Genomic DNA, 26,305 nt, shown 5'->3' with positions numbered 1-26,305 from the left:
ACATACCCCCAAGACACCGTCCTATGTCCGCAGAGCATTTACAGTTATTGCAGCAGGAGGTAGTCCGCATGCTGCAAAAAGGAGCCATAAAGCTCGTGCCTGTGGAACAAAAAGGTACAGGGGTGTACTCGCTGTACTTCTTGATCCCAAAAAAGGACGGGTCCCTCAGACCCATACTGGACCTCAGGCCCCTAAACCAGTACATCCTATCAGAACACTTTCACATGCTCACATTACAGCAGGTTCTACCGTTACTCAGTCAGGGAGATTTCCTCGCAACACTAGATCTGAAGGATGCATATTTCCATATACCGCTACACCCGTCACACAGAAAATATCTCAGATTTACCATTCAGGATCAGCATTATCAGTTCAAGGCCCTCCCTTTCGGAGTGACAACAGCACCCAGGGTGTTTACCAAGTGCCTGGCGACAGTGGCTGCACACCTACGGAGACAGCACGTTCACGTCTACCCTTATCTGGACGACGGGCTTATCCAAGCAAAGTCGGCCCAGCAATGTGCCACCCACGTGTCCCACACCATTCACCTTCTTCACGATCTGGGGTTTTCACTGAATTATCCAAAGTCCCACCTTCAGCCCGCCCACGTACGGCAGTACTTGGGCGCGACAATCGACACTGGCAGCCAAAGCACAGCCAAATTCAGTGAGGATCAACAGCATGCAATTGCTGATACGGAAGTTCAAACCACAACACTCGCTTCCAGCACGAGTGTTCATGCAGTTGGCATGATGGCCTCCTGCATCTTCATAGTCCCGCACACAAGACTACACATGCGTCCGCTTCAGGAGTGCCTGGCACGTCAGTGGAATCAGGCTCACGGACAATTAAAAGACCTAGTGTTGGTGACCGGTCGGCCATACAACTCTCTGCATTGGTGGAACCCACAAAACCTTTGCAGGGGCCGACCGTTCCAAGAGCCTGTGCCACAGATTATACTGACGGCGGACGCATCTCTCCAGGGATGGGGAGCTCATGTACTCCACGACACAGTGCAGGGACTATGGACAGCATAGCAGAAGAAGATGCACATCAACCTTCTGGAACTGATGGCTATCTTCATGGCAATGAAAGCATTCAAAGTACATTTGTGCAACAAGGTAGTGTTGATCCGGATGGACAACATGACGGCGATGTACTACATACAGAAGCAGTGAGGTACACACTCTCCACAGTTGTCTCATCTGGCTCAGAGCATGTGGAAGTGGGCCATTCAGAGAAACATCTTCCTCATGGCAGAACACCTCCCAGGCAAGGACAATTAGATGGCGGACCTGCTCAGCAGGCACAGCCACCAGATGCACGAGTGGGAGATACATCCATCAGTACTCCACCCGTACTTCCAGCAGTGGGGTCATCCAGAGATAGACCTATTCGCCACAAGGGAAAACGCAAAATGCCAAAGCTTTGCTGCCAGGTTCCCACACCCACAGTCTCAGGGAAATGCGATATGGATGAACTGGTCAGGCATATTTGCGTACGCTTTTCCCCCAGCACCGCTAATACCAATAGTGGCACGCAAACTGAAGCAACACTCAATGACTCTCATCCTGGTTGCTCCAACGTGGGCACGCCAACCATGGTACACCACGTTTCTAAAACTCTCCATGGTACCGCATCAAAGGCTGCACCTCATGCCCAGGCTTTTGACACAGAGCCATGGCGACATTCAGCATCCAGATCCGCAACAGCTCAACCTGGCGATCTGGCTCCTGAGGTCTTAGAATTTGGCTACCTCAACCTGCCTCCTGACTGTATGGATGTCACAAGGGAAGCAAGAAAGCCCACCACTAGAGCATGTTATGCGGCGAAATGGAAGCGGTTTGTCATTTATTGTGCCAACAACGACATTAATCCGCTAGATGCATCTACTTACAACATCATCTGTTATCTGTTACATCTATACAAATGCAATCTGGCCTATGCTTCCATTCGTATACATTTATCCGCAATAGCAGCTTATCTCCAAAACAGGCAGCATCTCTCACTTTTCAGAGTGCCTGCCATCAAGGCTTTTCTGGAGGGACTCAAACGAGTTATTACTCCCCTACACCCACCAGCACCTGTATGGAACCTGAATGTGGTCCTTACCAGACTGATGGGACCACCTTTTGAGCCTCTACACTCATGCAAGATACAATTCTTGACGTGGAAAGTGGCTTTCCTAATAAATAACAATCACATCGCTACGACGAGTTAGTGAACTTCAGGCACTAACTATCCAGGAGCCATTCATACAGACTCACTCCAACAGGGTGGTAATACGCACTAACCCTAAGTTTCAGCCTAAAGTGGTTTCACAGTTCCTTATGAATCAAACTATAGAACTGCCAGTGTTCTTCCAGAATCCAGATTCGGTGGCAGAGAGAATGCTCCACACACTAGACGTCAAGAGCGCTCTAATGTACTACATAGATAGGACAAAAGATTTTAGGAAGACAGAACAACTGTTTGTTGCCTTTTCACCACAACACAAAGGCAACCCCATTTCAAAAGCAGGTATAGCCAGGTGGATCGTTAAGTGCATACAGATTTGCTATCAAAAGGCTAAGCGCACATTAACGGTTCCCCCAAGAGCCCACTCAACACGAAAGTTGGGGGCATCCATGGCTTTCCTTGGAAACATTCCTTTAGAGGAAATCTGTAGAGCAGCCACATGGTCTACCATACACAAATTTACAAAACACTACTGCGTAGATGTGCACTCCAAACAGCAGGCAGCTGTAGGGCAGGCTGTTCTAAAAAACACTTTTTCAGACTGCTGCAGCTGGCACGGGCATCCGCCGTTAATAAAGGGACTGCTATATATTCTATGCACAGATATGAATTCAGCAGCCCACATGCCTCGAACCGAATATGCTACTTACCAGTATGCATCTGTTCTTGGCATGTAGGGCTGCTGACATTCATATCGCCCGCCCTCCTCCCCGGCGCCTGTAGCGGCTGCAGCGCTCAGAATTACTCTTAGCATGGGCATCACTTACTGTACTACACTCCATCTCTGCCACAATGGCGAAAAACAATCTGAGGATGGAGAGGATGCCCATGCGCACTGTAGTCCAGGGGAGGAGCCACCTATCTCGTGATACTTCGAAGACTCTTCCAGGACAACAATGTGCAATCATCCGGACCCAACACTAGGCGGCGATCTATGCACAGATATGAATGTCAGCAGCCCTACATGCCAAGAACAGATGCATACTGGTAAGTAGCATATTCGTTGTCGCTTATGAGACGCAATGTTGGCAGTAACTGCGTCTTTTTTACTGCCAGCCTTGCTTCTTGTAAGCAAAGACGATAAGTGCAAAGTGCGTGTTTGCACACCGCTTGCAGGTTTTTAAAACAAATAAAGAAAAGGCACTGGCATTTACAACGCAAATAGCTCAAACTCTTGCAAATGCGAGGCCTATTGCATTGCAAATGCTTGTTCTTTTTCCACTCATTATTCAGAAATTAGTGATTGCGTTGCCTGAAAAGTTAAGGCCATGACTACAGGGCCCAGAAGGGACCCGTTTCTAAGCCCATTGCTTATATCCTTACAAAACATAAGCAGTATGGTTTAAAAAGACCACATTCGTGAACACACAGCCGCTGTACACATTTTGTTTTCCAATTTACCCTTCAAGCAGGTATTTCGGTACTACCAGGAATAGTGCACTTGCCAACTCAGGGAAAGCAATGTTGTTCAAAGAGAGACGAGAAAACAAAAGTAGCGCTTTACTGGCAAACACTGTAAAGGGGCGCTAATGTGTTTAGGTGTGAATAAATCAATCTGGTCACCTTGCAACCTCTCTGTTTTGCTTTAATTAGTTATTTTTCATATTTTGAATGTTTTAATTCTCTCCACCCCGAGGCTGCACTTAGAAATTGAAAAATGCCACAGTGGAGCAAATAAACAAAAGGAGGAAAGCAAAGGTAATACCTGCTTCTTGAAGTCTAGGTTTTCACTAAACTAAATGAGGAGGAGAGAGACAGAAAGAGAGCGAATAGGGGGAACAAAGAGTGGGAGGAGACAGTTGCCAGCGGCAGGAGAACTGGACACTCACTGTCCTTGTCTTCTCCGGGTACGAAGGAAAAGACAGAGTCCTTTTCCTTCTCTGCTCGTTCCCAAAAGCCAAGCCATAACTATCGGCCTTGTCGATTTCTGCTGTCGGGGAGCCATGTTTAAATAAAAAAGTAGGGGAACTGACAAACAAATCAAAGAAGTTGGGGCACACCGTGCCCTGCCAATCCTGCCCTCTTCGATCACTGATGTATTTAGATTGTTCGCAACTGTTGGTACCTGAAACTCTAGTCAGACTGCAAATCTGTTAAAGCACTTGAGAACCACAAACTTCCTTAGAACTGCTGGACCTGTTGAAAAGAAACCAGTTAGGGATAGATCATAGGGGCATCCTGTAGCTCTCTCACAACCCACCCTGTTCTGTTTGGGGGAGGTATATTCCAAATGTTGTGTAATCAGTTTGAGAGGCTTCATATGGGATGTGCCAGTGCATGTGCAGGGTTGCACTAGAGTGGTGGATTTAGTTTTGAAATAGGCGCAACAATCTATAATTTCTGAGTTTGACTCAAGTTGTTTCCTAAGTGTACTTTGTCCAGTTATATGGACCAGCAACATCGTCACTTTGTGAGTGAGGGAGACCTCTTCACAGCTCTTCAGGGTCTCATAATTCACCCTTTAGCGTGGACTCAGAGAAACAACACTTATCTTCCGACACTTATCTTCCGAAAGTTAGAACAGTTATGTGTGAGCATGTGACTTTAACTCCTCTCGGTCAGCTTGTACCACTGGGTGTCCCGTATCAGATAGGGTGAAGACTTGAATGTTGGATAGTGCCAGGACTTTGTCACCTTGACAAAGTCGTAAAAGCTTCACTTAGAGCCTTCTCTCTGGAAAGTTCTTCATCTTCCTTTTATTGTGGCAGCCTTGTTGTCTCCTCTCATCGTGAGTGAGGCATGGCCTCAATGTGGTGTGCTTTATTCTGATTCAATGTTTTCAGATAATCTCTTACTAGTTTTCCCTGACCGGGTCTGCTATCTGAGGCATGGTAGACCTGGACAAGAAAAACTAACAATGCCCCCTAACACAGTAAGACAACTCCCTGCACTTCAGGTTCATAGTTATGTTTCACAAACTCCTACTTTGGGCAGCAGCTATCACAATGTTGGTTGCACCACTGTCCACCTGAAAGAAACCTCTATGCCATTGACATCAATATGTCAAGTCAAGTTTGAATTTATATAGCTCACTACTCACCCAGAGGGTCTCAAGGCGGTTGAGGGAGGGGGGGGGGGGAGCTTTGCTCATCAAATATCCAAGTTTTAAGTTGTTTCCTGAAGGAGAGGTGGTTCTGTGTGAGGCGGAGGTGGGTGGGGAGGGAATTCCAGGTCTTGGCCGCTAAGTAGGAGAAGGATTTTCCTCCCATGGTGGATCTTTGGATGCGTGGAATTGCGGCGAGGGCTTGATTGGACGATCGAAGTTGGCGGGTGGGGATGTGGAAGGACAGGCGCGTGTTGAGGTATTCGGGTCCTAGGTCGTAGAGGGCTTTGTGTGCGTGGGTGAGGAGGCGGAAAGTTATTCTCTTGTTGACGGGGAGCCAGTGGAGGTCTCTCAGGTGACTGGAAATGTGAGCTTGGCGGGGGATGTCTAGGATGAGTCTGGCTGAGGCGTTTTGGATGCGTTGGAGTTTTTTCTGTAGTTTGGCTGTGGTTCCGGCGTAAAGGGTGTTTCCGTAGTCTAGTCGGCTTGTAACCAGTGCATGGGTGACCGTCTTTCTTGTTTCGGTGGGGATCCAACGGAAGATTTTGTTGAGCATTCGTAGAATGTTGAAGCATGCTGATGAGATGGCGTTGACTTGTCTGGTCATCGAGAGGGAGGAGTCTAGGATGAAGCCCAGGTTACGTGCGTGGTCTGTTGGTAAGAGTGCGGTTCCCAGGGCCGGTGGCCACCTTGAGTCGTCCCAGGCGGAGGGGGATGATCCTAAGATGAGGACTTCCGTTTTGTCTGAGATGAGTTTTAGACGGCTGTTCTTCATCCACTCTGCTACTTCTTTCATCCCTTCGTGTAAGTTGGTTTTGGCGGTGTTTGGGTCTTTGGTGAGGGATAGGATCAGCTGAGTGTCGTCTGCGTAGGAGATATTGTTGAGGTTATGTTGGCGCGCGATGGATGCGAGGGGACTTATGTATACGTTGAAGAGGGTGGGACTTAGTGAGGATCCTTGGGGTACGCCGCAGATGACTTCGGTGGCTTCTGATCTGAAAGGGGGAGGCGGACTCTCTGGGTTCTTCCGGCGAGGAACGAGATTATCCAGTCTAATGCTTTTCCTTGTATTCCGACGTTGCTGAGGCGCTGTATGAGGGTGCTATGACAGACCGTGTCGAAGGCTGCGGAGAGGTCGAGTAGGATGAGGGCAGCAGTTTCTCCGTTGTCCAGTAGAGTTAGAATGTCGTCTGTTGCTGCGATGAGGGCGGTCTCGGTGCTGTGTTTGGCTCGGAAGCAGGACTGTGAAGGGTCGAGGGATTTGTTGGATTCGAGGAAGGCGGCGAGTTGACTGTTGACGGCTTTCTCAATGACTTTGGCAGGGAAAGGGAGGAGCGAAATGGGGCGGTAGTTTTTAAGCTCGGTGGGGTCCGCTGTAGGTTTCTTCAAGAGGGCGCTGAGTTCAGCGTGTTTCCAGCTTTCCGGGAAGGTGGCGGAGTTAAGGGGGCAGTTGATGACGTCTCGTAGATGGGGTGCGATAATGGAGTCTGCTTTGTTGAAAATGTGGTGGGGACATGGGTTGGTTGGCGATCCTGAGTGAATGGTGTTCATCAGGTGGATGGTGTCTTCAGTGGTGATTAGGTTCCAGGCGTAAAGGTTGTTGGAGGGGCGTTTTGGTTCGGAGGTTGGTGGGGTGGGCTGGTCTCCAAAGCTGTTGTGTATGTCAGCGATTTTGTTGTGGAAGAATGAGGCTAGGGAGTCGCAGAGGTCTTGGGAGGGAGTGATGTCGTTGGTGCCGGCGTTGGGGTTGGTAAACTCTTTGACGATGTTGAATAGTTCCTTGCTGTTGTGGGCGTTGTTGTCGAGTCGATCCTTGAATGCTGATTTCTTGGTGGATCGGATCAGCTGGTGGTGTTTGAGGGTGGCGTTCTTGAAGGTGGCCAGGTTGTCAGTGGTTGGGTTTTTTCGCCAGGCTTTCTCGAGGGTGCGACAGATCTTCTTGGATTTCTTAAGGGCATCATCAAACCAGGGGGCTTTTTTGCTGCCTTGTTTGATTTGATGGTTTTTCAGGGGTGCTAATTCGTCAGCGCTGTGGGTGATCCATTGTGTGAGGTTGGTGGCTGCTTGGTTTGGGTTCGATGATTTTGCAGGAGGGTTTTGGTGAAGCGATGTGAAGAGCTGTTCGGTGGTAATTTTATTCCAGTTTCTCCGGGGAATAGGTTGTGGGTGGTTGTGGGTCGTGGTCTTTTTGTAGTTAAAGTGAACGCAGATGTGGTCCGTCCAATAGAGAGCTGTGGTGTGATTAAAGGAGATGTGCTTGCTGGAGGTGAAAATTGGGTCGAGCGTGTGCCCGGCAAGGTGGGTGGGGGTGTCGACAAGTTGTTTGAGTCCGAGATTGGCGAGGTTGTCTAGAAGGGTGGTGGTGTTGCTGTCGTTGTTCTTTTCCAGGTGGAAGTTGAGGTCTCCCAGTAAGATGTAGTCCTCGGAGGGGAGGGCGTGAAGGCTGATGAAGTCAGTGATGTCATCGCTGAATTGTGTGCGGGGTCCGGGTGGTCTATAGATGAGGGTGCCTCTGAGTGTGGTCTTAGGGTCGATGTGAATCTGGAAGTGAAGGTGTTCGGCGGTTGTGAGGTTGTCATCGGAACTGGTCGTGATGCGGATGGTGTTCTTATGGACGATGGCGATGCCTCCTCCTGTTTGGTTGATGCGGTCCTTTCGGATGATCTTGTAACCGTCCGGGATGGCTATGGCGATGTCGGGCGCTGAAGAGGCGTTTATCCAGGTTTCTGTAAGAAAGGCGACGTCCGGCGATGTGGTGTCGAGTAGGTTTCAGAGTTCAATGGCTTGTCTGTGGACGGAGAGGGTGTTGAGTAGGATGCACTTCAGGTGGTTAGTGTCGGAGCTCTGTTTGGAGTCAGTGGGTTTGGTGCGGGTCCTGATGCAGTCGAACTTGCAGGAGTGGCAGGTGAAGGGTCCATGAATGCGTCCTGGGGCGGCTTGATAGCAGTTTGGGAGACGACCGGGGTTAAGTGCTGAGAGGGTAGCGGAGTCGTACGTAATGCGGGTGGAGAGGAGTTTGCGGGGGCCAGGGGGTCTGGCGCTGGGCGCGGCCAGGCGCGGACGGGCATAGACGGACTTACCTTTGGCGCACCTTTGGCGTGCATGGGGCGCGTCTGTTGCATTGACATATATAGATAGTGGAGGGGGCGGGGCGAGGGAGGAGCAGCTGGGAGGCGGGAGCGGGGTGGAGAGGCTGGCTACGAGGCACAACAACAAATATGGCAGCGACAGCAAAACATAAACAGGACGAGATTGGGGGCAGAAAGTTGGATGTCGCAGTGGCACCGGCACAATCAGGCAATAATTGGTTAATGTAAAATCGGGCAATGCGAGCGCTCAATAATTATATAATACTTTGCACAGATTGAAATGCGAGCAGCAGCAGTAAGCACTAGCAGGCAGCAATTGTTCACAAATAAAGCGGACAAAGCGCTACGATACCCAGATCACAAGTAAAGCCAGCAAAGCGCTTCGATATCCAGGAAGGGAGCGTGGGGAGCGACCGTCTCTCAGAGAGACAGAGCGGTCACAGCGCTACTGCTACCGGGACGAGCCTTATCAGTCAGTGGGAGGGAGGAGCAGCTGGGACGCGGGAGCGGGGTGGAGAGGCTGGCTACGAGGCACAATAACAAATATGGCGGCGACAGCAAAAACCGAAAAGGACGAGATTGGGGCAGAAAGTTGGATGTCGCAGTGACACCGGCACAATCAGGCAATAATTGGTTAATATAAAATCAGGCAATGCGAGCGCTCAATAATTATATAATACTTTGCACAGATTGAAATGCGAGCAGCAGCAGTGAGCACTAGCAGGCAGCAATTGTTCACAAATAAAGCAGACAAAGCGCTACGATACCCAGATCACAAGTAAAGCCAGCAAAGCGCTTCGATATCCAGGAAGGGAGCGACCGTCTCTCAGAGAGACAGAGCAGTCACTGCGCTACTGCTACCGGGACGAGCCTTATCAGTCAGTGGGAGGGAGGAGCAGCTGGGAGGCGGGAGCGGGGTGGAGAGGCTGGCTACGAGGCACAACAACAAATATGTCGGCGACAGCAAAACCGAAACAGGACGAGATTGGGGGCAGAAAGTTGGATGTCGCAGTGGCACCGGCACAATCAAGCAATAATTGGTTAATATAAAATCAGGCAATGCGAGCGCTCAATAATTATATAATACTTTGCACAGATTGAAATGCGAGCAGCAGCAGTGAGCACTAGCAGGCAGCAATTGTTCACAAATAAAGCGGACAAAGCGCTACGATACCCAGATCACACGTAAAGCCAGCAAAGCGCTTCGATATCCAGGAAGGGAGTGTGGGGAGCCACCGTCTCTCAGGGAGACAGAGCGGTAATATCAACCACCCATTCTGTAAGGTTAGCTTCATCTTAAGATTTAAGGCTTCTGCATTTCGAAAAGTCCCTTTTCATTATGAATTGCACGTAGTCTGCTAATGAGACCTCTCACATACTTAGTCGAAATGGCTGTCACTCTTTGTCTTGTCCATCCCATTTTGACCTGTCAACTTTTTCTGATCTGCCTACATTGGGGAAGATTTGGGTTTCCTTGATTCATTTCTGCCAGTGCTTTGTTGTCCTATTTTGACATGCCCCTGGCATTTCCTATCGCCACAAATATGCAGTAACCTGTCTTCCACACTGGATGCTCTGCTTCGCTTTTTCCTTAACACGGACCAGGGTACCGGCTGCAGTTTTTTCATGATTATGATGGCCAACCGTTCTGGCTTATAATTTGGCAGTGCATGCTGCTCGGTTCTTGGCAAGGATATCTTTAGCTTGCAAGTGTTTACAGCAGTTTGTTCTTGAAGGATTATAACTTGCAGCCAGCAGTTATCTGAGTTTACAACACTTCATCACAACTGACGCTTTTAACTCAATACTTGCAATGCATCTTCAGTATTATGATGGCCATGGTTTCAGCAGAGGTGCATGTATGTCGAACAACAAATGTACCAATAGAAATAATTTATTTTCTTTTTGGGCATAAATAAGGTCATAAGATTGCTCTTTTGACCTTCATATGTATTTGTGTCATTAACTTTGAAGGTACTAGAGACACATCTCACTCTAGATCCCCACCCCCAGCAGAGCATCTGTGTATGCTTCCAAGTCTTGACTTCAACATCACTTCAGGTCTACAGTTTCTGGATTCCTCAAGTCTGAACAGCTTCAGAGTCTCAAATGTGAGTGAATCCGAGTATACTTATAGAGGCAGCAGCACTGCTGAGAAATCCAGATACTTCTATGAAGGGTTAAAGTATCTTATGATCCTCACCTGCTTTCGTCACAAGTGGTTGGTGCGTGGAGAAATAGCCCCTACGCCCGTAAAGGACAGGAGATGGCTGCAGCACAGGTGAAGTAAAGTGTGCCACCTCGGTGCCTGTGTATAATCAAATGAACAATACAAGAATTGTATACTAATAACATTATTGATTATAACAGTTTTAACCCCTCCCCTGCTGATGACGGAACCGCTCCGTCATCAGCTACGGTTGGGCTGTGCTCATGACGGAGCGGTTCCGTCATGGCCCGCCCACCGCTCATGCGCGGCGCGAATTCCGCGCCTGCGCTGAGCGTTCTATTGAGCGCGGCGGGCCATGACGGAACCGCTCCGTCACCAGCACAGCTCAACCGCGGCTGGTGACGGAGCTGTTCTGTCACCAGCATGCGGCCGCCCCGCCTCGTTAGCGCTGCGGCGGAATAGCCGCCGCAGCGAAAGGGTTAAAAGATTAAAAGTAGGTACAGACTTAGCAGTAACCAGCATGAGATGCACCTACGGAGGCCACAGGGTTCATGGCGGGTATGTCTCGTGATAGTCCAGCAGCATCCATCTGTCCTCACCATCTGCTGGCTTCTACACTCCCCAGCTTCTTGTTTGTGCGTCTGTAAGCACAAGCCCTGCAAGCCTCTTCAGTGGACATTGTGACCGACACATAGACATGACAACACCACAGTGTCAATAACAGTTTGACAATGTTTCCCTTAAGTTCCTTCATTCGTTCATTATTTGTCATCCAAGTTCTCATCAAGCAACTCCTGCTGCCCCAAAGAAAAGAGCACCTCGGTATGCCATGATATTATGTTATTTTTTGTTTGTGATAAGAATGCAGACCGAAGTCAAAACTATTCTAATTTAAGAGCGTTAGCCTGTTAGCAACTCACTCTTAGCAAGAATGTTTACTGATGGGATGCTGCGGGTATCGATTTCCTATGGTGGTGTAGTGTGTTTAGCAGTTCATATAGTAAATTACGAGGCAAACTAATGTCACTTTTTATCGGTATGAGAATTGAAGTTCAAAGTTAGCAGGCAGCTTTGCAAAAGCCAGGGCATTACCAGCCAGTTTGATACATCTGGTTTCTACTGTGCAGTGACATATATGCTTTTTCTTCCTGAACAGGATAACACCTGAAAAGTGAGCTGTTCATGATGTTCATTTATCTTTACAGCTGAAATAAACACCAAAAAGAAAAAAAAGACAAAGAAAAAGATGAGTAAAATTCCTCTACCTCCAGAGATTGCTGAGCTTCCTCATTTAGCTAAATATTGGGCTCAACGATATCGTTTGTTTTCTCGCTTTGATGAGGGGATCAAGTTAGACACAGGTATGGATTTCTTGATGTGTGTATTTGTTTTCAGGTCTGCGTTTTAGAGTATTGTCTAGATGCATCTTTGTAATGTATTTCTGTCTAGTAGTGTACTTAGCTATATCTACAGATCTGTTTTCCTTCTACTTTTATTTCTTTTCTCCTTTCCCCCTCCATACCTGTTCTGTTTTCTATTCTACCTGGTTCTTTGTGCAACTGGAGAATGAAACATGAACCGAACACTGCCTCAAACAATGCTAACTTCCTGCAGTGTACCTTTCTAGAAAAAAACACTGATGGAGGCTCCTTTTTAGGTCTCGCAGACCTGTGCTGCTGCGCACATGCGCTACTTGCGTCTGCGAGACATATTGTGGGCGAGTATATTTCAGAAGGGAGCTTGAAGCCCTGCCCCTCATTTTCATTGGGTAGCGTCACCATTTATGGTAAACGGTGGCCTCCCATTGAAAATGAGGCTTCTGTGTTTCCACCCTTTCTCTTTTTGGGATGGCCCATCCGGACAGGGTCTTCTGCTTCATGGCTGTCGTGAAGCATTTTCTTATCTCAGAGGCGTGTTATGTAAACCACAGTTTACATAACGATAAGATCCAGTCCTGATGCGCCTCACAAAAGGAGACCGGGCGCGCATGTTTATTTTTGCATCGTACTTAGGCTTTCAGTGAAAGTGCGATACAAATATAAACAGCGCTATGGTAATGCTTCCTTCTGAGGACAGTAAGTCTAGCTAGGAAACAGTTCAGGGGAGTTACGAAGTGCAACTTGCGGGGTCCGCGAGACCGCTAGCGTCTATGCACACTGTTCAAAAGCAGTGTTGAGTCAAAGCCCGCGACAGTCACCTACGTTTATCGAAAAAGACATTGAGCTTGTGCACCCAGTTAATAAAACTTTGCTCTGCAATATATACAGAATGGCATGCACAAGGTCACTGACCGAGGACGAACACTGCGCTCGCTGCTAAGGAAGCAGGGCTCAAAGGGAACTCTCGTAAAAGTAGGTCACGATTCTCTGAGGGAAATAATGCATATCCCTGAACGATTATCCTCTCTTAACCATGGTCTGTGGCGTGACACAGGGAAGCCTAAAAGGAAGGTTGTAAAGGATTCCAGGATTAGGTCACAGACTTCTTTAATATTTTCCGTTTGTGAAACGTGCGATATGGGTCACTCAAGCACACATTTACCAGGAGGGTAGAGGGAAAAATTCAGCCAGGTCACGTCCTCGGCAACTAAATGTCAAATTGTGACTAAGGTTATGGTTCCGTCTATGAAACATTTGTCTATATGTTGCCGCTAGGTCCCTTGTATGGATAGCGTCTGGCGTGAGTATTTACTCCTGACATCACCAATCTGGAGCCAACAGCAGAGAGGCGTGAACCTATCATTCTGGGTGACGGGAATACATGGTCTCTCGCCATTGAAGGTATATTATACGGCGGCTCGTTTTAGAAGGGCCTCTTAGCTTCTCGAGGGAGAGACTCCAGCATTTACACAATTGGGCGATGGAGGGAAGGAGCGATCTTCAGACCTAGACGAAGGAATCGCATCCCCATGGCTTGGCATTAGGTCGGTGGCATTAGGCTGGAAACAGACCCCCCCCCCCGTGCAGTGACGGCACATTAGCGTTTCCTACCTCTTTGAGTGCACTGTTTCTTTACAATGTGACCTGCATCAGACTGTGTCCATACTGCAGTGACCGCGCAAGGGAGCTAGCCTTTATTGAAGTGACATCACACTGGTGCTAGTAACCCACACTTTGAGCTAGTCTTACTCAGGCAATATTCTACCGGGAGCTTGCTTTTACTGCAACACCGGCACACTGCCAGCTGCGCTCATTCAAGGCCCATCACACTAGGAGCTCGCCCCTGCAACAGTCACTGTGCACAGGATGTTTGTCCCTTACTGCAGGGACATCACACAGAGAGCTGCTCTTACACTAGTCCATCACACTGAGAGCCCCTGCTGTAGTCTCTGGATAGTGACAGCGGTCTTTATTTTAGTGATGCTATTACTGCAGTTACAGCGCACAGGATGCTGTCTCTTACCTCAGCTCACTGGGCGCGCTTACCGTTGCATCAGTACCACACTGCGAGTGGCCTTCACTGCACTGTAATTACCTTTTGCTGCCCACACTGCAGTGAACTGAAGCCCTCTCACGCCAGTGACACCGCACTTGAGAGTTTTGGTCACTGCGGAGAGAGATGAGACTGTGTTCTACGCTACTCCCACCCCAGCAAAACCCGGAGCATCCCCCCCTGTGACGCCTCTGCAGCAAGGCTTGTCTCTAGCGAGCCCTCCCCTCATCGGCACCCGTGATCTCCTTCGGGCACATCTCGCCCCTCCCCCACCACCACCACCTCAGCAGTGGCGGTTTTTCCATTTGGGCGGTTTGGCGTTGCCCCACTAATAATTATCGGGCAATTTATTCAGGCGCCGCGTTAATAAAAGTTTTATAAATTAACGCACCGCTCGAATAATTATTGCCCTGCGGGCGGCCGTGGTATCAAGCTTCACTGTCTGACACTGGGTGGCGCTGGAGTGCCGGCACAGTGCGCACTGCGTATGTGGTGTTTGCCCGACTGCCTTTCTGCAGCTAGCAAACTCAATGGATTTTTAAAAGCAAGCACCTGCCGAGTAAGGGGTTTGCATATGCAACATACCCCATGCTTGAACAATGAGCGGCATTTTTTCGTGCTCAGTCCAATCCTGATGCTGCTCTCTTTAGAGAGCAGTTCTCCTCTAAAGAGAGCAGCGTCAGGATTGGCTACTACTGTAGTGTCCTGTAACAGTAGTACTACGACTGAGTGTTCTGTTCTTGACTTGTTCACAGTCTAGTGTCTCACCGCGGGGGTGGGAGCATCCAACGTGGTGGGCAAGCAATGCCCAATCACTGTAGTGGCTTAGTGTTAAGCTATTCAGTGATTGGGCATTTCTTAGTTGCTGGGCAAATCAGGCCGGCCCACGGCCAGTCACCCTTCCTCCTCGTGGTCGACTTGTGACTCGTGCGCATGAGGGACAGAGACTGTCTGGTCTGAGGCCTCACCTAGTCGTCGTCAAGTCTGTCATCATCACCCACCTGCACTTGAATTATTTTTGGAGCGTTCAGCGTTGGACGTATGAAATTCCGACCGGACCTGGTATGGACCTGAAATATTATATAAAAGTTAAACTTTTATATTTAAAGTTAAAGTTGACTTCTATGCTCAGGCAGGGCCCGGCTCCGGCTCAGGCCTCCCACCGGCAGCAGCCGATAGGCAATTGGTTTAATAAAAGAGAACATGGGAAACTGATCTGGGGTCATTAGTTGGAATGTTTTTCTCCTATACAAGATGTATTGTTCACTGGCGGTCACTTTAGCGACATTCAGTTTCAGACGGAAAGGGATATGCTTGGTCTCCAAAGCTAGTGCACTCCGCCATCTTTACATTCATATTATCGCCCATTAAAAAAAGGTATCAAACTAAAAAAGGTAGCGCTGGAATCCACACCTAAGAACACATCATGAATTGCTGCGCTGGCTCAGGGCAGAGCTGAGCGCCTGGTTTATTGGAGTTGGCGTGGTTGATTATACCCAGGATGCCTTGCACAACAAATTTAAATATTGCCTGGGACTTATATTAGCTGCACAGTCTGCACTATTGTTCCAGCGGGAGCTTGTGTGACTCTATACTGTGTATTCTGTACTACAATCTGTTCTCAGCTTGTGAACACGTCCCCTGGGGGGGGGGGGGGGGGGGGGGGGGGGGGGGTGGGGTCCAGCAGCATGTCAAGGAGTTATTGTATGTTATTGTTTTTCTTATAAAGTATGCCGCACTAAAGGAGGCAGGTGTAGGGCGCAATGTGAATACACACCGTTGGTGACAGCACCACCAGCGGGTGCCTAAAGCAACCGATGGGACAGTTGGAGGACAGATTGAGGTTAATGTTTGGAGTAGACATTTTTTTAAAGTTTGGCTTTTTTTAGTCAAGAATCTGAGTTGTTTACTGAAGTGCTTGTTCATCAATCAGTGCATGGGTGCATCAATCAGTGCAGGGCCTGGGAGCATTATTCTGTATGGGAGGGAGGGGTGTAATCTGCTTACATTTGTTGCATCTTTTCAATAAACCATTAAAAACTGCAACACAAATTGAAAATACACCATTAAGAGTAGAGGAGAACACCTATAAAATCAATGCTCACGTTGTTCATGGAGAAAAATATTTGTGATTCTGGGCCACAGATTGTCTAGCTATGATAGATAATTTATGTGTTTTCTAGGACTGCCGATTCGGTGAATACAGAGCCCATTGAGTGTCTTGCTTATTTAATGTAGGACTTCGAGGTTTCAGTCACTAACTTTGAAATCCAAGACCCGATGAGTCTTGCTGTTTTTGAGAAGAGATTCCTCTCGATACCCCTTTCTCTTTTCTTTCCTCAGTGCAGAGTAATATCATATACCTTCCCCCACCATCATGCCAAGGAAAGTGTCTTCCCTCCTCCTCGATAATGCCTCCTAATGTTTCACCCCCTCATTTCTCACGCTGCTCTTCTTTCCTTCCTGACTCTTTTGCCCTCTTGTTTACTCCTTACCTCTCAGACCCCTTCTGTGACTTGTGGGACTGGCTGTTTTCACTGCTTACTCCATTCCTTTTCCACACTTGGAGTGTAAGACTAGCTTCTTCCAGAAATTGTAAAATAACCGTGGATTGTTTCTACTCCTATGGGCTTTTATACTTGTTTCCGCCTTTTTGAAACTGGCAGATTGAGTTTGAGAAAATAGTGCTAACATCTACACACATTCACAGCAATCTCCACATTCTCACTCAAACTACACACACACACCCACAACATTTGAAACAAGGAAGTAAAATCATGAATCCAGGTCTCCAAGATCAATGCGAGACCCCGCACTTGGTCTAACCATTTAACTATTTTCTTCTTTTACCAGGGGTTTAATGAATTATGTATCAATTTGTAGCCATTTAATTTGGTATATATGTCTGACTTATTTGCACTTTATTATGCTTTTCTGTGCTTTCACTTTTTATTAAAAAAAATGCCTTGTCTTTATGAAAATTGCAAATCTCATAATATTTGATGAACTCACAAATAAATGTTAACTGATGCAAACTTATGGAATTTATATTTATAAACATGGAATAAATTATATATTTTTGAAATATTCTAAGTCATGGTTTAGCCTTTGTCACCAATATTTGATTAATTATTTGAATTATTTTTATATTATAATTATGTGGTAGGTAAGGGAAATCTGTTCTCTATGTCATGTTGCTCTATTCCCCTCCTTCCCTGGCTTAATCAAGTCTTGAGGGGGTCCTATCATTTTTGCTAACGACATCAGAGGTGTACCCTGCAGCACCCAAGCTGTTATAACATATAATAGGTGGCAATACCACCAGAACCGTCACCTTTCCTTCACTGTGTCTGCGCAAAGTAAAGGTCGGGCAGCATTTTTTTAGAAACACAAGAGATGAGAGGAGAGAGAAGTGAGAAGTGGCAGCACAGAGGAAGAGAGTGCGATGGAAAGAGTAGATTTCAGAGATGCAGCTAGAGTGATGAGAATCACAGAACCGGGCAAGAGAGAATTAAAGGTAGAGCAGTGTAAATTAATATGCACACACGTATTGGAGAAGAGTGGTAGAAATCTGAGAGGAGAGAAAGAGAGATATAAACCAAGGAGAGAACAGCCGAGAGAGCAGACACTTTATCTAGCAAATAAACATTGTAAATCTGTCACCATATGACATCTGTGTAACCCACCCCAGCATGATGATGAACACATGAGCAATGATAATGAATGACCAAGAGTTTAATAGTTGTGCCTCAGCATTTTAGACTGTAATTGCGTGTGACCACATCTGGTATGTGAAGGCTGTATTGAACAGGTGATATCTACAAGGAGAGCTCACAGCGTTTTTCTGCCAATATCATACATCGAGCATATACTAGGAATGGAAATAATGTAAGCCAACAAGCAGTATTTGTGCATGTTTTGTGTAAAGAATTAGCCTAGCTATTTTCAATTTTGGAGGGGCAGCAACATTGTCGTGGTGTCACCAGGGCTTTATGTGGAAGCTTTTTCCTTGTTATATACAAGCCACGGTTGCTGCTTATTTATCTTTTGCAACTAACAACCATCGACAAAGCCAGTAGGCCTGACTTCTTGTAAGTATGATGTTACTTGTTGTATCATATATCTGAATGCAATGACAAAAACAACAAAATACCAGTTAGTTTTCAGTCTTCCTTTGAATTTGTATTTGTTGCATATTTTCCATAGTGCATGTATTGTTTCAATAACTTAGTTAGCAGTTGATGTATAAATTATAGAGGTAAAATCTTCTCCACACAAAGGGCATCATTAGGAACAAGTCATTGAGAAGTTTGCTTCCATGAAAAACGGAAGTGCTGATTTTAATTACAAAAAGTGAACACTCTATTTAAATGCTGCTATTTTGCGTCCTGTTTATTTGTTTGGTTTTAAAATACATCTGTGAGGTACTCGGCAATACATTGTGTTTCAACGTCTGTTATGAAGCTCTGTGGTTATGCTGAAGATGAATAAGCAGCTACCTATGTTATATGACACCACTTTATTAATGTAATAACTGCGCTTTCACAATTGCTTTATTAACCTTCCTGCTTTCACAAATTTGCTTGAAAATGCACCATTTGTCACCTACTTAGGGGGTTCGGGCTCGCGCTCTACGCTCGCTCGCTACGGTGCAGTATGATTATCTTTTTACACCTCACGACTTTCAAATGTCACCAGCCGCTACTGTCAGCAGCTCTCTGTCCCACTGCACTTTACGTCTGACGACCTCTGCGGATCTTGAGCACCCCCCAGCGTACATCTAAGGCTTTACACGTGGCCCCACTCCTGTGCATCCTTTTTCACAGTGCCTGCACTGAAAACCTTATCCAGTCCAAACAAGCATTTGCAATACAATAGGTCTCGCATTTGCGAGAGTTTAAGCTGTGGCATTGTAAATGACAATGCCTTTTATTTATGTTTTAAAAACCAACACGTAAATAAAAGGCATTGCCATTTACAATGCCAATAGCTCAAACTTTAACAACTGCGAGATCTATTGCATCACAAATGCTTGTTTAGGTAGGTGGAAAGCATTCTAAGTGAAACCCATAATCCCACCAGCAGTTTGTTGACAGGGATTTAATGTAAACCCGCTTCAGGGGGTGCATAAGAATTTCTCTAGACGCCTTCCTGGTCAAAAAGGTGAGAGAAAGAAATTTCCCCCCTTCACCTTGCCTAAGAGTATGAGGTTGGGGGAACTTAAAAAACAAAACACAAAAAAACCAGAACTAACATGTGTGCACATTTTTTAAACCATTGTGAGCACGGTGCAGGCGCTGATAATAGCTGAACCACTTATTTATGGCCTACAACATTCTGCAGGCCCTAGAGGTGCAGCTCAGCTAATATCCGCAAGTGTGTCCTTTTGCAATTAAGAATAGATCGTGGCGGGTGTGCAAACTGACCCACTTCTTAGTGACCTCCATTCTGCTAGAGGTCACAGAAGGATTCATAACGGTTAACTATGTAATATGGTTCAGTATTATCATTGAGTGGTTCGAGTGGTTTGTAAATGTCGCCAGGATCCGAGATGCCAATATAGGACCCTTGTAATGTTGAAGCCGTTTTCTTCTGCAGGCAGTCAACAATCAGCAGTTACTGCCATAAGAAGGGTTAGATTATGTTCACTTTTCATGAATAAATTATTGCTAAAATAGTGGACATTGTGGTGAAAGACTGTGGATTGATGCAATTCTGTGGCTGTAGAAATTAGCTCATAATTCTGGATGTACTGCATATGAACATATTTGACATTTCACCCAAAAATGTTTCTGCTTAATATGAATCAAAATAATACTTCCCGACAATGTGTGGCATAGTTGAATTTTTTTAAATAATTTGTTACTCAATGTCCATATCCATCCCATATTGCTTGTAGCCATTACAATTGAAAAGCACTTCAGAGTGGTGAGAGGGCTGTCATTATGAGGATGAAATCCATGTTTCACAGGAAATTTTGAAATAGTCCCATGTGTCACAGTTCCTGTCAAATATTGATTATTATATCTTTGCATTTTATGCAATAAAAGCAGCCGAACAACTACCATATTTATTACTAAAACCCCAAAACGTTCAGCCTTTTTCCTTTGGAACATGTTTGCTAATTTTGATAGCTCAGAAAGAGTCCAAAAGTTAATTTCCAGGACCAGCTCAACCTGTAACTTACAAGAATGGGCTACAACTCTAAGCTAAATCTCCTGCTTTATTTATTTATTTATTTATTTATTTATTTATTTATTTATTTACAGAGCGCAGCATTCATCCCAAAGGGTATCACAGCGATAGTAAGCGAGACCTCGTTGCCACTGTTTTATTGAATGGAAGCTAAATGAAATCGGGTCAATCAACATCATAATTAACAGGTTTTAAATTCAGTCCATGATGAGAGTTATAAATTGATTTCAAACCCTTTATTCTCTTAAAGAGATGAATAAATTGTTTGTATTCAATTCGTAAGATAATCCAGTTTACAGAAATTATCAAAGAAAAAATGGTTAGAATCATCAATGGTCAGATTTGACAAGCATGTTCCATAAAGGAATTAGTACCTATTCTAATTAATGGAAGCAAAAGCTAATGCTACTCATAAAGAGCTCCAGAAAAAAGTGAGATCATCAAGTTCAAAATCAAATTAAATAGTTCAACTCCCTATAAAGAGTATTTCATGAACCTCAGCCGAGCCTCAATCTCCAAAAAGCATCAGCATACAGTTTCAGTAGCAAACTGTACAAAAATATGCCTCCTCAGAAGCATGTGGGTCAGACAGATGCAGCAGCAGGCAGAGGCAGAGTTAGGTTAGGCAGAGCCCAGGGTCAGTCAGAGTCAGTTACCACCAGTACAATTCAGCAATAAGTTGGGGGGTGCCCAGGGCACAGGATGACTTTGCAACAGGTACCTTTAGAATATGTAGCTTAAGAAACGAATATATTTTATGAACTCGAAACTCAGAACATTCTGCAGCTATAACAAAATCTTAGCAAGTCACATTAAGGTCAAGCTATCAAATACATTTGTGCATAGTTCAGCAATCTCTAAAACCTCTGTTTGTTAAAGGAAAATCTAACAAGCCTACGAGTGAATATGGGGGACTTGTGCATTTTGCACATTTAAACTGCTTGCTGTTTACAGTGCATTTTCATCTTGATACCTAAGGCAAATTATATATTTTTTTAATTCATTTTATTTTTTTATTGTGGTTTTTCGATGATAACATTTGGGGGAAAATAAAAAAAAGTAGGAACCAAAAAGAAAGAGAGCGGGATAACAATAAGAAACCATACAGGGATATACAAAATGACACATTTAATACAGATTACTCCGTATGCAGCATTAGAGGCATTACAGAGCATGAACCAGTGGTAACAGCATATCAGGTGCCTTGACACATTAGAACGGTGCATAGAAAAGCAAGGTTATTATATTATGCAGTGTAAGATTTGTAACATAACATAACCCTACAGCTGGAAAGAGAAAATAAAAGTTATTCAAGTTCCATTAACATGTATACACAAGCTTGTCTGTTAGGGCCAACCAACACACACGTTAACTCCGACCCAATGTTTAGAAACTTGCTTCTTAGCGAGTAGCAGGGTGATTGCGGCGAATCTACGAACACCAGCAGTCAATGGCTTTACATAGCCCAACAGAGGAAGAGGATAGTTGCAGGTCGATCATTAGTGCAAGATGGCAGAAGACCTCCCCCAGTATGCTAATATAAGTGGGCAGTTCCTCGATAAATGTGAAAAATCAAAATCTGCGTGTTTGGCTGCGCATCTGGGGTAGCCGTGAGGTTTAGTAGGATCCATCTTTGCCAGCAATTGTGGCGTGATGTATGCTGTATGTATGTATTTAAAATGTAAGAGTTTATGGCAGTGATTGTGTTGTAATGTACATATACTTGTTTCTTTCTACTTATGTTATGACATAGTTGCATTCTTTTACTAGCTCATTCTGTTCTACTCCTGGTCATTCCATGGGTACTGGAGCCTTGGAGCCTGGAGGAGTTAGCTGTGACTTTGAGAGCTGTTGGTGATGTCTTTATCATTAAACCATAACTTCAACCAATCCAGTGTCTGAACATCTTTTTAACAGATTGCAAGAGATCAGTTTGGTTTGTTCACATTAATAGGCCCACGTCTCATTCGGCAGGGGGAGCCCAAGGTCCTTTTCCCATGCTGCGCACGCACCTATCCCTACTGATGGTCGAATTGTCAGTGCTGAGTGATATAGGCGGGAGACCAAATAGGCGCTGCTGGCTGATGTAAGGATTAATGAGAGTGGGGGAAAATCTGCTAGTTCCTCTGCAGAGGACAGGAGCGTGGTAGACATAGCAGCACACATTCTATGTGGGATAAACCTGTCCATATGGGACCCAGTATACCCCCTTGCGAGACTCCCAACGGAGCATAGATGAGCATCATAAAATAGATCACCAAACCTCTGTAGCCCGCATTAGGGTAGGGTTCTTTTAGTTAATGTTTCCATAGTCAGGACACCCATGGATTACCCAGGAGTGTTAAGTGTGGGTAGTAGAGAAGATCAACATTCAAATAGCTACGCAATTTTACCCATGCCCCATATATCGTCTGGAGCATCTGTATTTCCATAGGCAACCTAGCTAGGCCATGCGGTATGATGGCAGAGCGAGAGTGCAGGCGAGTCTGCCACCACTCCGGCTTAAGAAATTGCAGCCTTGCGTCCGGGTGGTGCTAAATAGTAAAATTAAAAATCCGGTACGCCAAAGCCGCCACATTGATAGGGTATTGTCAATGTCTGCCAACTGATACATTGCTGTTTACCAGCTCAGACAAGTCTAGTAAACATGCCCTGGAGCGTATCAAACATTTTGGAGATAAGTGGAACAGGTGTATTGAGCAACATATATGAACAGCTAGGGAGAACCACCATTTTAATGATGGCAATTCTTCTGGCGATAGACATGGGGAACTTGATCCAGCAGTCAATCTAAGTGGATAATCAATGAATTGCAGGACTGTAAATGAGTTGAATAACCTCCGCCGCATTGCGGTGCAAGAGAATGCACAGGTACCGGGATCATTGCACCAGTACCAAATTGTACAATTTTGAAAGGAGACCACCAGAAAACACAATGAAGTTGTGAGGAGAGCATGTACAGCCTTATGTGTCAATATACTAAGCAAATACAGTAAAGAAACCGAAACTTCACAGAGTGTGGGTGCACACCACCAATGTAGTTACAGTATGAAATGGTGTTCATGGGGTAGACGAAGAGCTATTATGGTGAGGCTGAGGAAACAGAACCAGTGAGTTGCTGTTTCTAAAAATTGCAAACAAATTGGACACCTCAGTAGGAGTATTGTTAGGCCTGGCATCATTGGCGCGAGTCTCCCTTCCATTTTGACTGATTGTCTCCTCTGTTTTGATATATTTTTGCTGGTTTTATGCTTTGGGCACAGTGCCACTGCTAATCCGTGCCACAGTACAAGTGCTCCCTTTGTGAAATTGATGTACTAATTGGTTACTCCATGATTGGGTTATTTGATTTATCTGTCAGCCCCTAGTACAGTGCACCATGTGTGCCCAGGGCTTGTAAATCAAATGCTGCTGGTGGGCTTGCAGCACTGGTTGTGCCACCCACAGAAGCATCTTGTAAAATGTGTGTCTCAGGCCTGCCATTGCAAGGCCTGTGTGCAGTCTAGCACTGCCACGTTGACTGGCCAAGTGCACCCATTTGCCAATCCCTAAACCTTCCCTTTGCTTCATATTAGACTCCCCTATAGTAGGCCCAAGGGCAGGGTGAATTGTTAGTATAAGGTAGGACATGCTCTGATGTGTGTAGCATGTTCTAATTGTGAATTACAGCCATTTTCGTTTTTCACTATTGAAGGCTACCTGTTCTCATTGCCCAGAATGGGCAGTTAGATTATTACATTCTTATAATCCGAACTGACTCAGGGAACATGGTAGCAAATCAAATTTAGTATGCCTGAACTCAGAATAATAAAATACATATGTTAGTAAAGTTGGTTTTATTATTCTGTGTTTGAAAATACCACTTTTAGAAAGTAGGTATTTTCTTGCCTAGCTATCCAGGCCTGCCTCTGCTGGGTTGTGTATTCCTTGTCTGGGTTTGTGAGTGACAGGGCTGTGGGATTCCAGGAGACAGGCTGGGGCAGCCCAGTGGTGAATAGAGAGTTCTGCATCTAGATGGGAGGTAGGAGTTGCACCTGGGACCTGAATAGGGCTGGGCCTTCCCTCTACAATGCTGGCTCCACCTCCTGTGGCTTGTCTGATGTCTCTACCCTGCACTGTGAAAGGAGGAGAGGAATCATGTCAAGAGAGTGCACTAGAGCTGTATCTTCCCTCCTCTGGGCTGGCTCCACCTCCTGTGGGGCGACTGATGTCTCTGACCTGCACAGTGAAAGGAAGAAGAGAGTCATGTAAACAAAGTGCTCAGGAACTGGTTTGGACTAGGCAGAGGCCTCTCTGCCTTCAGAGAACAAAGGATTTTGGGGTATTAACATTGGGACCCTGATCCCAAGAAATTAGATCACTTCTGGACAATAAACCTTTCTGCCAAGGAGAAGAACCAAGGAAGCTGCAGGAGTTGTACTGCCCCTCTGCCAGTGTGCTGTTTTGCTGGGTTGGCCTGCAGTGGTTGCTTCATTGCCAAGGGAAAGGAGAAGGAACTTTGTAAGGACTTTCATCTACAAAATATTCTCCAAGGGCTTGAACTGTGCTTGCCTCCTGCTGAAGTCTCAGGGACAAAAGACTTCACCTCCAGCTCCCCACTGAATTTCCTTGCTGGGATTTCTGACTCCAGACACTTGCGTGCCCCTGGGAGCTGGAAGCGCGATGCATCGAGAAGAAGCGTGTCGCCGCCGCAGCTGAAATCGTTGCATCGCCGGAGAAGCGAGCCTTCGCCGCATCTCCCTAGAAGTGTGTGTTCATCGAAGCTGCCTGCTGTCGCATCACCGGAGACGCGTGACGCCATCGTGAGAGTCGCCATCGCATCACCGTAGAAGCGTGTTGCAGGGCCTGTCGGGGCTCCAAAGTACAGAGTCGTCGTAAGGCTGCCAGGGCGTCAATGCATCGCCGCATCAATGGCGCCATCTTCTCGCATCGCAACCGGATCATCCCATTGCATCAAGGCGCCAACCTGCGCACCGCAACGGGCCCGCAGGCCGTGAATCTACGCATCACCTCCGCACAGGTAAGGATCACGACGCATCCTCTCCTCTGCGCAAGCAATGAGGCACGACACATCATTTCCTCCGGATCACGGAACCAACGCATCTTCCCTTTTGCGAGCCTTTTGTTTACCTTGCGTTACTCATCCGGGTACTTTGTTGAAAACGTTGTCGCATTTATCACCAACTTGAACTAAGTAACTTTAATAATCTTTTAAGGAATCTTAAGTGTAGTATTGTAGAATTTTGTCGTTTGTGGTCTTGGTTTAAGTCTATATAAAGAATACTTATTTTTATAAAACCTGTGTTGTGTCCATCAGTAGTGTTTTCACTGTATTACTGTGTATATTCACAAATCCTTAACACACTGCCTCTGAGATAAGCCTGTCTGCTCCTGCTAAGCTACCAAGGGGGTGGACAGGGGTTATTAAGGAGTGTAATCCCCTTATCCTGACTTCGAAGTAAGGGTCCCTATTTGGACAAAGGACAATACCATTGCCAACTAGAGACCCCCAGATCTAACAAGTATCAACAAGCATTTACTGCAATAGGTCTTGCATTTTTCAGAGTTTGAGCTATTGGCATTGTAAATGGCAATGCATTTTATTTATGTGTTTTGAAAACTTGCAAGCGGTGTGAAAAAAACACACACTTTGTACTTACAGCCATTGCTTATGAGTAGCAAGGCTGGCAGCAAAAGAGGTGCTTTTCCTGGCAGGTAATGACTATGCACCGCTTGCAGGTTTTTCAAAACACATACATAAAAATCATTGTCATTTACAATGCCAATAAAAAGTCTGGCAAATACCACACCAATTGCATTGCAAATGCTCCAAGGTCCTTGTCCTGACTCTCAAACATACACAAAATCCCATAACATGGCCCTACAATGTACAAAAACGTCATTCCTATTGTGAACTGCAAATGCAAACGACCTCTGGCATCCTGCAGGTGATGAAGGTTCTTTACTACGTTGACTGCTTCTTCATGCAGCAGCATAGTTTGCTATCACTAAGTTCTATATTTTGTGTGCATAATTTCTGAGCATGTTTCTTTCTTATCTGCAGGAATAGGGCCAAATTAGACAAATAAAACAAATGTATCATCCCAGTTCCTTTGTGGTCTCAGTAAAAGAGCGGGG

General features: G+C 45.9%; 1 protein-coding gene across 1 annotated transcript in view; it reads left to right on the top strand.

Annotated features, from left to right (window-relative positions):
* The window catches only part of TGS1 (trimethylguanosine synthase 1), a 167,460-nt gene that overhangs the window by 127,936 nt on the left and 13,219 nt on the right, over positions 1 to 26,305 (top strand). Inside the window, exon 9 of the mRNA XM_086949788.1 lies at positions 11,746 to 11,901. Within this exon, the coding sequence (XP_086805914.1) occupies positions 11,746 to 11,901 (156 nt within the window). The remainder of the gene's footprint in view (positions 1 to 11,745; positions 11,902 to 26,305) is intronic.

Source organism: Lissotriton vulgaris, unplaced genomic scaffold, assembly GCF_964263255.1.
Source record: "Lissotriton vulgaris unplaced genomic scaffold, aLisVul1.2 SCAFFOLD_3828, whole genome shotgun sequence".
In the NCBI taxonomy this organism is placed as follows: Eukaryota; Metazoa; Chordata; class Amphibia; order Caudata; family Salamandridae; genus Lissotriton; species Lissotriton vulgaris.
The sequence above is the reverse complement of the archived record's forward strand: the minus strand, read 5'-3'. Positions and strand labels throughout refer to the sequence as shown.